This window comes from Schistocerca serialis, chromosome 7 (assembly GCF_023864345.2).
Source record: "Schistocerca serialis cubense isolate TAMUIC-IGC-003099 chromosome 7, iqSchSeri2.2, whole genome shotgun sequence".
Lineage (NCBI taxonomy): Eukaryota > Metazoa > Arthropoda > Insecta > Orthoptera > Acrididae > Schistocerca > Schistocerca serialis.
This window is the reverse complement of record NC_064644.1, coordinates 290,160,557-290,172,976: the sequence shown is the minus strand read 5'-3', so window position 1 is coordinate 290,172,976 and position 12,420 is coordinate 290,160,557. Positions and strand designations below refer to the sequence as shown.

At 37.7% G+C, this 12,420-nt stretch overlaps 1 protein-coding gene across 4 annotated transcripts in view; it reads left to right on the top strand.

Annotated features, from left to right (window-relative positions):
* The window catches only part of LOC126412622 (uncharacterized), a 160,383-nt gene that overhangs the window by 95,913 nt on the left and 52,050 nt on the right, over positions 1-12,420 (top strand). For all 4 annotated transcript variants that reach the window (XR_007575324.1, XR_007575325.1, XM_050082295.1 and 1 more), the window contains exons 6-7: positions 2,058-2,224; positions 5,035-5,348. Coding sequence is in view for 2 of the 4 variants with exons in the window: in XM_050082295.1 (XP_049938252.1) it covers positions 2,058-2,224; positions 5,035-5,348 (481 nt within the window). In the remaining 2 variants the exon portion in view is untranslated. The remainder of the gene's footprint in view (positions 1-2,057; positions 2,225-5,034; positions 5,349-12,420) is intronic.

Here is a 12,420-nt window from a genome sequence, read left to right as displayed (position 1 = left end):
ATGTGAGAAAAGTGTTGTTGGGTTTCACATGATCGATGTTTTCAGAATCCATAGTGGTTTGCATTGGAGGACATTCTGTTCAATATACCTCATTCTGTTTGAGCTCAGAATATGTTCTAAGATTGTACAAAAAATCGATGTCAAGGATACTGGGCAGTAATTTTATAGGACATTTGTACTACCCTTCTTGTAGATGGGTGTGACCTGTGCTTTGTTCCAGGAGCTGGGCACGGTTTTTTGTTGGAGGGATCTACAATAGATTATAGTTAGAAGTGGTGCTAGCTCAGCCACACATTCAGTATTAAATCTTACAAGGATTCCATTAGGCCCTGCAGGTTTGTTCAGTTTTAACAATATCAGCTGTCTCTCAGCACCATTGACACTAATACTTATTTCATTCATCTTTTCAGTGGTGCAAGGATTAAATTTGGGCAATTCTCCTTTGGTTTTCCTTTGTAAAGGAACTTTTGAAAATGGAGTTAAGCATTTCACCTTTTGTTTTGCTACCCTCAATTTCAGTTCATGTTTCATTGGTTAGGGACTGGTTATTACCTTTGGTGTCACTAATAGCCTATACATGCGGCCAGAATTTCTTTGGGTTTTGTGAAATATCATTTCACAATATTCTGCTACAGTTTTCATTGAGAGCATCATGCATTGCTCTCTTGACAGCCAAATGTTTTTTGTTCAGCATCTCTCTACCCCATGCTTTGTTTTACATCTATTATGCAATAATCTCTGTTTCTTTAGAATTTTCTTTACAGTGACTGTATACTTTGAAGGTCCCCTCCCAGTATGGGCTGTTCTACTGGTCACATTTCTATCAAGTGCTTGGTCAACTATTCTTTCAAACTTGAGCCGGAGTTGCTCTAAATGCATCTGTCCTGTGTTGAAAAGTTTCAAGTTCCTTACTGAGATATGACACTACTGATTTTTTATCCAGTTTACTGAACATAATATCTATCTGCTTGTTTTAGTTGTCCTTTGTACATTCATAATCTTTGTTGCCACAACCGTGTCATGGTCACAGATACCAATTTCAATGTGGACATCCTCAAAGACGTCAGGTCTATCTGTTCCCATTAGATCCAATGTATTTCCATCGTCAGTGTGGTTCCTAACTATCTGTTCCAGGAAGTTTTCAGAGAAGGCTTTTAGTAAAGTATCACAGGATGTCTTATCATGCCCACCACTAATAAAACTGTAATTTTCCCAGTTAGCTATTGGATCATTAAAGTATCCATCAATAATTACAGCATGATTGGAGAACTTGGATACAGGTGAACTAATGTTTTCTCCAACGTTTTTGGTTACATCAGGAGATGAATATGGTAGGTGATAGAAGGATCCAATTATCATTTTGTGCTCACCCTGATACTGAGTCTTGCCCAAACAATCTCACTTGCACCTTCGATTTCTATCTCAGTGGATCGGAGTTTCTTGTCTGCTGCAGCAATACACCACCTTCATTTCCCATATGCCTATCCTTTCAATATACACTTAAATTTTCCCCAAAAATCTCACCAATATCAAATTCAAGTTTCAACCAGCTTTCTAAGGATTTTAATACTGTCACCTGTGGGAGGCATGTTTTTCGATCTTACACTGTTACTTCTGGGCTTCCTACAGCTGTCGTTATCTGGATTGAATGGAGAGTTGCCTAATGTAAAAAAACCATTGTCTGCACCTCACGCACAGTCAGCTAACTGAATAGCAGCCTCTGATGAGTAGTGCGCAGCTGACCGATTTAGGAGAACCCTATAGTTCTCAACCGTGCCACAAGTGCAGGAAGTCATAACCTAGATTATCACAGAACCTTCGAAGTCTGATTCACTCCCTTCACTCGACTCAGAACCAAAGGGTCACAATCAATTCAGGGAACAATGTTTGTGGTTTAAGTTAAATAGACTTTTTTCGATAGATTTAAAAACAACTTTCATGTTTACAGTTTTAAGTAGTTTTCATTAATCTCATTTTAATTTCCACATAGAAACCATAAATAGCTTTTCTTAGTTTGGAATTGAATGAAAATGATTGGTTTTTTCTGTGTTGTGCAGGATTTGTTGAAAAAACAAGAAGCATTGGAGTCTCGATTAAAAGAAACTATGAAAGAGCTAGAGAAACAAACAGCAGAACTGCAGCTGAAAAACCTGGAAAGAGAGAAGATGGCAGCTCAGCTGGGCTCGAGGGAGAGGGAACTGGAAGTATGCAAGCTGCAGCTTATGTAAGCAATGTTACAGTTTCATACTGTGTTTCTTATCCCACTTATTCAACTAAAATTATTCTTTGTATTAGCATCAATTCCAGTAGATGGAGATGCGGATTGTATGATCCCCTAAATTGTGAAAATGGTAGTTCACATTGTCCTCAGCATGCTTTTAAAAATTATTTTTGGCTTTAGTAAAAGAAAATAGTATTATTTTATTCAGCATAACGTAAATTTACAATAGTTGTTTAGCAGAATCATACACATTGCGTTGGTTGTTCCAAACAAGGTTAAAGTGAAATTGTGAACAAAATATTGACTCCTTGGTCAGCAGCATAAATAATTAATTTAAATAAAATTTGTTATTTTTAACGTTATAGTCAAAATAGTTCCCACTCTTTATTTTAGATAAAAGAATGGCGTAGATTTTAAAACATAACTACTACTGGAATTTTGTTGACAAAACTCATAACAAGTAAGTATTCGAGGCTAGTTCCTAATCAATTCCTAAGATGATATGTGGAAGTCTTCTCCATCGTATTTTTTTACAGAATGAATAACGTTCAGGAAAACTGTCAAATGGTCAGGTAATGTAGTGCGTAGGATAGGCTTATGTTGCTTTTTCATCCACAGTGCCATTTAAACTTTCAAGTAAGAATGTACAAAAGGTTGTAAATAATATGCATGATCAGTATTAATTTCATATGAACCACTGGTATTATATTTAAACTGAACTATTAAGTTTGCACTCCAACAAATAACTAATAACAAAGGGCAAGAAGATAAGCAAGAACAGCCCACAGAGCAACAGCAAAAATAAAGTGGAAATCAGTCACTCTCAGTGTTGAAGATTTGATGAATTAGGAAACAACCATTCTCCTATGTAGCCTATGCATTTCTGTAGCATAAGTGTTAGAGGATGAATGAGTGTCATGTGTATTTTGGAATTAGTTTGTCACACAGTACCGTAGTAAGCTTCCATCATCACACTGTGGCTACTTTAATTTCTGCCTCTTTCATTGCTATGGATTCTGCCACCAAGTTAATGGAACACAAGATATCAGTGTGTGTCAACCTTCTTTAAATTTTGTCCTGAGACTTAGTGTCCCAGGAGTAGAAACTGTTTCTTAGTGCACAGATTTTACAATGTTCAGTCAGAATATAAATTGACTGAGGCAGTAATGCCATGACTGGACATGTTGTTTCAGTTTCTACCTTTCCAGGGCTGTAACATGACATCACCACTGTAGAATGAGGTCCAGTTCTTGTGTGATGTTGTTGATGACTGAGATGTGTAGCTGTTACACTTTGTGGAATCCTGCTTCAACCTTATTCTCATTAGAAAGCCTTTCAGTATACCATTTGGACAGTGGGAACAGCTCAGTTTTTTAAATCCCTCCACAACATTGCAACTCAGTGAGTTATTAAGGCACATATAGTTATGTAGAAGGTAACAAACTAGTTGGTGTGGGGTGCGGATGTTCCATTTTGTGTCTTTCACCTGATTTTGTTTTAATGAGTCGATGCACACTGAAGATGCCATTTTCCTTCGATGAAAGCAGACTTCTCATTGTCTAGATTCTAAAAACCTGCAGGGTGATCATGAGATGTACAATAATCTATGAGAAGAAACAGATATGGGGTTGACACATGGAAGTTTGGGTCAGTCTGAGGAGCATGCTCGGATAGCCTAAGTGGTAAGGTGACTTCTTGTGATAAGTGTGAAATCTGGGTCTGGCACAAATTTTCATATATCGCTTTAGATAGTACGTCTACACCTCTTACAGTTAAGTTGAATTTCAGGAATAAAATTCAAGCATTGAAAAAAGAATGCTGGATATTGTTGGACTAAGGAGGAGAGGTCCTCAGCAGCAGTATTGACTTCTTGAAATCATCTATACAGTGATGTAGGTTAATGTCCCAGGTACCTCACTCTGTAGCCATTCACCATGGTGTACCCTCATTTTTGAGTACTTATACAAATATTGGGAATTTCACATGATGTTCTACAGCTTGGAACAAGAGATGTTTAATAGATTGGTTGCACACTGTGACAGATCAGGTACAAATCTCACATGTAAAAAGTTGTGCGTTCAAATCTCATCAGCTCCTAAAAAAATATTTATTGTTAAATATTTATCGAAATGGCTTTTGTCATTATTTTTGTTAAGTTAACTGAGTTAAATCTCATTTTTTTACATCTTTCCTTTGTCGCATCATTTTAATCACTGCAGTAACATTTGTAATTGGCCTCGTTTTTTCTTCCTGTCATTCTTTTTTCACTTGGAATCTTTAAGCTTTTATTTATCTATTTTAATATTTAAACATTTGAAACTACCAATGTATCAGTTAGAAAACAAAAGATGAAACAATATATTTATACTGACTGTGCAATGCTGTGAACTTCTTTTTCGTTAAAGATGTACCCTTTTTTATGTAATCATCAAACAAGCATTTGAAACATAAACTCTTAATTGCACTACAGACAAAGTAATGCACATAAAGATTTAAATGAAAGAAGGAATTATATATAAGATGAAATTCAAGCAAATTGAGGAACGGAAATAATGAAGACAATAACTGATAATATGTAGCAGACTTTTTCAGTTTTCCTATCTGCCTCTCAACACTTCCTTTATGTAGTGAGTAGCAATCTATCCATTACGTATTGTTATTCCACCCATGATTTTCCATCTCTAACTTCATTTTAGTATCATCGGTTTCCATTTGTTTATGGTATGCAGTGTGAAGATTTTGAAATTTGTGCAGTGTAATTTTAAGAATCCCTTAACAATAAGAAAAATATTATCAAAATTATTTTTGTGCAGTGAAATGAAAACATTGGTTCGTGATCAGCTGACTGCACTGCGGGAAGCTGTACGAGGTGGCCTGCCTCCAAGCCAGATACCTCCACCCAGTCTGGCAGTATCAGAAGAACAGCACAGACGACGTTTGCGCACCTCCTCTCCAACGTCCAGTGCAGATTCATCTCAGCTGAGTGTGTCACCCTCCTGGCACAAAATTAGCTCAATAACTCCACCACCGGACATCAGTGCCGATCCAGTCCGTACTCAGCCTGAACTCACTGATCTACCTGACAGCCAGGCATCAGTGACAATTGCCGGACCCAGAGTACCAGCAGGTAGACTGTAATGTCCTTCAAAACTGTATTTATATTTGGATTAAGTTGTTTGCTACAGCAATTCTGTACCATATTTTGTGAATTTAAGCTCGAATTTCGTACACCTTTTTTTGTGTTGCTGATTCACAGCTACTTTTCTCGCAGTTATTTCATGTGAGTGTTCAGTACAATAACCATAGTTAATTACAAACTAATCTGATGCATAAACACCGTATTATTACTATATTTCAGTGGTTTCTCAAATTATCATCTGCAAAATAGTGTTATTTTGCTGGAAAGTTTCCCACTAATCTTATTTTTGTCTAAGTCAGAACAGAACAATTAAGGAACTCTTTTAAAAATATGAATTTTCCTGCCCGTGTGTTGTCAAGTCGGAATCAGTTCTGCACAGTACCATAAAATTAAATACCTTTTTTGTTAATGAGAAACCTAGACATTAACACAACAAAGTGAATAAAAGGAACATTACCAAAGACAGAGAAACCAAAAGCATATGTGACACATCCAGTATAAGTTGGTGCTTAGTTGAAGAATTATCTACTATAACAGTAAAATGAACCATGAACCATGGACCTTGCCGTTGGTGGGGAGGCTTGCGTGCCTCAGCGATACAGATAGCCGTACCGTAGGTGCAACCACAACGGAGGGGTATCTGTTGAGATGCCAGACAAACGTGTGGTTCCTGAAGAGGGGCAGCAGCCTTTTCAGTAGTTGCAAGGGCAACAGTCTGGATGATTGACTGATCTGGCCTTATAACAATAACCAAAACGGCCTTGCTGTGCTGGTACTGCGAACGGCTGAAAGCAAGGGGAAACTACAGCCGTAATTTTTCCCGAGGGCATGCAGCTTTACTGTATGATTACATGATGATGGCGTCCTCTTGGGTAAAATATTCCGGAGGTAAAATAGTCCCCCATTCGGATCTCCGGGCGGGGACTACTCAAGAGGATGTCGTTATCAGGAGAGAAAAAACCGGCATTCTACGGATCGGAGCGTGGAATGTCAGATCCCTTAATCGGGAAGGTAGGTTAGAAAATTTAAAAAGGGAAATGGATAGGTTGAAGTTAGATATAGTGGGAATTAGTGAAGTTCGGTGGCAGGAGGAACAAGACTTCTGGTCAGGTGACTACAGGGTTATAAACACAAAATCAAATAGGGGTAATGCAGGAGTAGGTTTAATAATGAATAGGAAAATAGGAATACGGGTAAGCTACTACAAACAGCATAGTGAACGCATTATTGTGGCCAAGATAGATACGAAGCCCACACCTACTACAGTAGTACAAGTTTATATGCCAACTAGCTCTGCAGATGACGAAGAAATTGAAGAAATGTATGATGAAATAAAAGAAATTATTCAGATTGTGAAGGGAGACGAAAATTTAATAGTCATGGGTGACTGGAATTCGAGTGTAGGAAAAGGGAGAGAAGGAAACATAGTAGGTGAATATGGATTGGGGGACAGAAATGAAAGAGGAAGCCGCCTGGTAGAATTTTGCACAGAGCACAACATAATCATAACTAACACTTGGTTTAAGAATCATGAAAGAAGGTTGTATACATGGAAGAACCCTGGAGATACTAAAAGGTATCAGGTAGATTATATAATGGTAAGACAGAGATTTAGGAACCAGGTTTTAAATTGTAAGACATTTCCAGGGGCAGATGTGGACTCTGACCACAATCTATTGGTTATGACCTGTAGATTAAAACTGAAGAAGCTGCAAAAAGGTGGAAATTTAAGGAGATGGGACCTGGATAAACTAAAAGAACCAGAGGTCGTACAGAGATTCAGGGAGAGCATAAGGGAGCAATTGACAGGAATGGGGGAAATAAATACAGTAGAAGAAGAATGGGTAGCTTTGAGGGATGAAGTAGCGAAGGCAGCAGAGGAGCAAGTAGGTAAAAAGACGAGGGCTAGTAGAAATCCTTGGGTAACAGAAGAAATATTGAATTTAATTGATGAAAGGAGGAAATATAAAAATGCAGTAAGTGAAACAGGCAAAAAGGAATACAAACGTCTCAAAAATGAGATCGACAGGAAGTGCAAAATGGCTAAGCAGGGATGGCTAGAGGACAAATGTAAGGATGTAGCGGCCTATCTCACTAGGGGTAAGATAGATACCGCCTACAGGAAAATAAAAGAGACCTTTGGAGATAAGAGAACGACTTGTATGAATATCAAGAGCTCAGATGGAAACCCAGTTCTAAGCAAAGAAGGGAAAGCAGAAAGGTGGAAGGAGTATATAGAGGATCTATACCAGGGCGATGTACTTGAGGACAATATTATGGAAATGGAAGAGGATGTAGATGAAGATGAAATGGGAGATACGATACTGCGTGAAGAGTTTGACAGAGCACTGAAAGACCTGAGTCGAAACAAGGCCCCCGGAGTAGACAATATTCCATTGGAACTACTGACGGCCGTGGGAGAGCCAGTCCTGACAAAACTCTACCATCTGGTGAGCAAGATGTATGAAACAGGCGAAATACCCTCAGACTTCAAGAAGAATATAATAATTCCAATCCCAAAGAAAGCAGGTGTTGACAGATGTGAAAATTGCCGAACTATCAGCTTAATAAGTCACAGCTGCAAAATACTAACACGAATTCTTTACAGACGAATGGAAAAACTAGTAGAGGCCAACCTCGGGGAAGATCAGTTTGGATTCCGTAGAAATGTTGGAACACGTGAGGCAATACTGACCTTACGACTAATCTTTGAAGAAAGATTAAGGAAAGGCAAACCTACGTTTCTAGCATTTGTAGACTTAGAGAAAGCTTTTGACAATGTTGACTGGAATACTCTCTTTCAAATTCTAAAGGTGGCAGGGGTAAAATACAGGGAGCGAAAGGCTATTTACAATTTGTACAGAAACCAGATGGCAGTTATAAGAGTCGAGGGACATGAAAGGGAAGCAGTGGTTGGGAAGGGAGTAAGACAGGGTTGTAGCCTCTCCCCGATGTTGTTCAATCTGTATATTGAGCAAGCAGTAAAGGAAACAAAAGAAAAATTCGGAGTAGGTATTAAAATTCATGGAGAAGAAATAAAAACTTTGAGGTTCGCCGATGACATTGTAATTCTGTCAGAGACAGCAAAGGACTTGGAAGAGCAGTTGAATGGAATGGACAGTGTCTTGAAAGGAGGATATAAGATGAACATCAACAAAAGCAAAACAAGGATAATGGAATGTAGTCTAATTAATTCGGGTGATGCTGAGGGAATTAGATTAGGAAATGAGGCACTTAAAGTAGTAAAGGAGTTTTGCTATTTGGGGAGCAAAATAACTGATGATGGTCGAAGTAGAGAGGATATAAAATGTAGGCTGGCAATGGCAAGGAAAGCGTTTCTGAAGAAGAGAAGTTTGTTAACATCCAGTATTGATTTAAGTGTCAGGAAGTCATTTCTGAAAGTATTCGTATGGAGTGTAGCCATCTATGGAAGTGAAACATGGACAATAAATAGTTTGGACAAGAAGAGAATAGAAGCTTTCGAAATGTGGTGCTACAGAAGAATGCTGAAGATTAGATGGGTAGATCACGTAACTAATGAGGAAGTATTGAATAGGATTGGGGAGAAGAGAAGTTTGTGGCACAACTTGACCAGAAGAAGGGATCGGTTGGTAGGACATGTTCTGAGGCATCAAGGGATCACCAATTTAGTATTGGAGGGCAGCGTGGAGGGTAAAAATCGTAGAGGGAGACCAAGAGATGAATACACTAAGCAGATTCAGAAGGATGTAGGTTGCAGTAGGTACTGGGAGATGAAGAAGCTTGCACAGGATAGAGTAGCATGCAGAGCTGCATCAAACCAGTCTCAGGACTGAAGACCACAACAACAACTACAACAACAAACAGTAAAATAGCTTAATTTGTTGATATACAATGGATATGATATATCTGAAAAGTTCAAGCCCAGGTATGACGTTGAAGGGGAATTTGCTTCAAAGCCTGGGTCAAGGGACACTGTAAAATAATAAAGAGGATTTTATCTTTCTTTTGAAAGCAGAATGTCCCTTTAATGGATTTATTTTGAGCTAGGGGACATTATGAGAGGTTGAAGTCCATGTAATGCCAAGATATCTCAATGATTAACAAACTTTCTTGTTACCTTTCCCATAGAGGACTGTTGTAAAGGTACTCTAGAAGACTTGAGTTGCTTCTTCAAATTTTCTTGTTGAGAGATCAAAAGTGTAAACTTTTTTCACTAATTCACCTGAACAGTCTTCAAAAACATTATTGTTCTCTTGAATTACTGTTTCAACTTAATGCAGCGTAAAGCTCATAGTTCTTCTTTTATTGCCACATGCAGATTACAGTTATACCCATTCACAGTTTTGTTTGATGTCTACTGCCACCAGGTAAGCAGAAGTTTTTGAATATTATGTTTGGACATTTATCTTTTTGAAACTGGGCCCATTGTTCATATGCCAGAAAGCCAGTGGTCAAGAAGATTATGACTGCAGCTGTAAATAGGTTCAAATTGACTATTAAATTTGTCTGTCGATAATGTCAATATTTTTTTCCCATAATACTTTGAAATTGTGACTTTTTTGTTTTCAACAAGATTGCACTGTAAAAATAACAGACATGACTTTTATTTCCCACTGCATACCCAGAGCCACAGTAGCAATCATTTTGACAACTTATCATTTCTTTTTGCATTTATTTCATCTGGAAATACTGAAAATTCACAGCTGCATTGTAAGAGAGTGATTTGATGCTGCAATATATGATTTATGCTGAAGCGACATGGTATACTTACAGTGCTTGGGTCTGACTAAATCGTGATACAGATATTGAAAATGGCCTGTAAGTTGGCAGATCAGAAAGTAATTGAATATGTATAACAGTTTCAGAACAATAGTCTGTTGGTTGTCAAATTGAAAAGCTAATAGTGATACTTGAATTCCATAATGTGCGGAATCAAGTGAAGTACATCAGTGACTCCTGTAACAAGAAATCAAAACCAGTATATCATCCTCAGAGGGAAGATATTTGATAAAACAGATAAAGACAGTATGGAAAAGGTAGGTGTCAGTTACTTTCACTATATTTTGTGGACCATTCGGAATTTGGTAGAGGCAAGACAAAAGAGGTTTTGGATCAGATCACGAATGCACCCAGGAGGCTACACAAGCAAAACGTGTGTACATCAGACAGCGGGACCAACACCACTTTTGAAGGAAAATATCACAATTCTGTGCATAGATGATGCTATACTGAAGGATATAAAGCTGTGCACAGATACCGAAGACCAGAGGTATCTTGGAAACAATTGACATGTTTCTCTATCTGAGCTGGGAACACTTATTCCAGTTTTGTATGCCCTTATCTTTTTTGCACCAATGGAATTGAAATTGATAATTTGTCATCAGAAAACTGGAAGCTGCAGTTGATTTGCAATACTATGCCAAGGGGTGAATTGAGAGATATGAAAATTTTATGCTTTTACGGCTGGGAACAGAGACTAATAAAACTAAACCAGACAAGTCTATTTTGTGGTCAGAAGTTGGAAAACATTTCACTGAAAATCCAAAAGAACAGAAACCATTTTGATCCTGCAGCCCCTATGAATCAAGACACAAAGGAATTAAAGACATTAGGTGCCACTGTCAGCTAATGTCTTTAATTCCTTCATGTCTTCACTGAAAACTGTTCCCTGCATTACAGTCAAAGACAAAACATCACAATTGATGAACAGCTCTTTCCTACTGAAGCCAGGGGCTTGTTTATACAATACAAGGCTAATATGAGACCTGTAAGCTGGATAAATTTGGTATCAAATTTTATTTAGAAATAGCTTTATAAACCACCTGTTAACAGAATTATATGCTTGTGAGATGATGAAATCGAGCAAAGAATCAGTCCGTATCCGAATATGGTGTGTTTCTTTAAAATGGGAGTAAGTTATAAGTGACACTTTTTTTTTTGCTATCTCTGCACCTGGCCAAAATATTGATGAGTCAGACTACAAGTGTAAGACATTCTCACAGCAGCAATATGATATGCCACACAATACGTGATGCGACACACGATATGACGTAGAAGTAGCGCACATTGTTGGAGCACATAGAAGCGAAAGTTGAAATGACGTAGTGGTTCACGCTGGGACTACATCAATACAACAACAATACGATCCTCTGTTGTATTGTCCGCACAACCCCTTGATTGCTCCACACAACTGCATCATGTGATAACACGGGAGAGGAAATTTCAAGTCTCCTGGTGTACCTCAAACAGTTGTATTATGTAGTCGAAGCTACACCTGTCTCTGTATTTCATTTCTCAATTAAACCTTTAATTTTCGCATAAAAAATTAAAATCTACTTTTATTTTATTTTTTATTTGTGCATGCATTCTTTCTCATTCAATTTTGAGGAAACTTTTTGTAAAGAAAATTTATTTATTTTTGTCATATATTCTGATATCATAGCTTGATAATAAACTGGTTTTCTTTTCACTGTTGCCCATACTTATTATGATACTTCAAAATTGGATAAAACGCAGCACGTTTTGAAAAGTTTGCAGTGAAAAACATAATCTCTGGCGTGTCCACATATGATGGATTTTAGGTCCTACAACACTGTGTACTAAATGTAGCTAGCATATCGAAATTATTTTTAATTCTGGATGGACAGGCATATCTCTTTCCAGTCTCGAGTAAATACGTGAAGCAATTGGAAGTTTCGTGCGACAGCGCTGGCAGTGAGGCATCACACACCAGGCTATTTCTGGCTGCTGTGTCATGTTACTTGTAGTACTGTTTCTTTGGGAACATGAGTGCCACATTGATACCCGTCACAATGCACAAAATTTATGATAACGTGTTGTATCACATATTGTATCGCCTCAGTGAGAGCTGTGCCTAATGGATACAGTGAATCGTTTGACAAGAGAGATATCAATATCAGTAAGAATTTCGAAAGCATCACTATATGAAACTACTGTGATGAATCATGCTTTCAAAGTAAGAAAAATAATAATGTTCATGTTCTCAGTATGCCGCATTCAACTCTTAAAAATTGCAAATGATTTGAAATGTCTTTCAGAAACTATAAAATTTTTAATA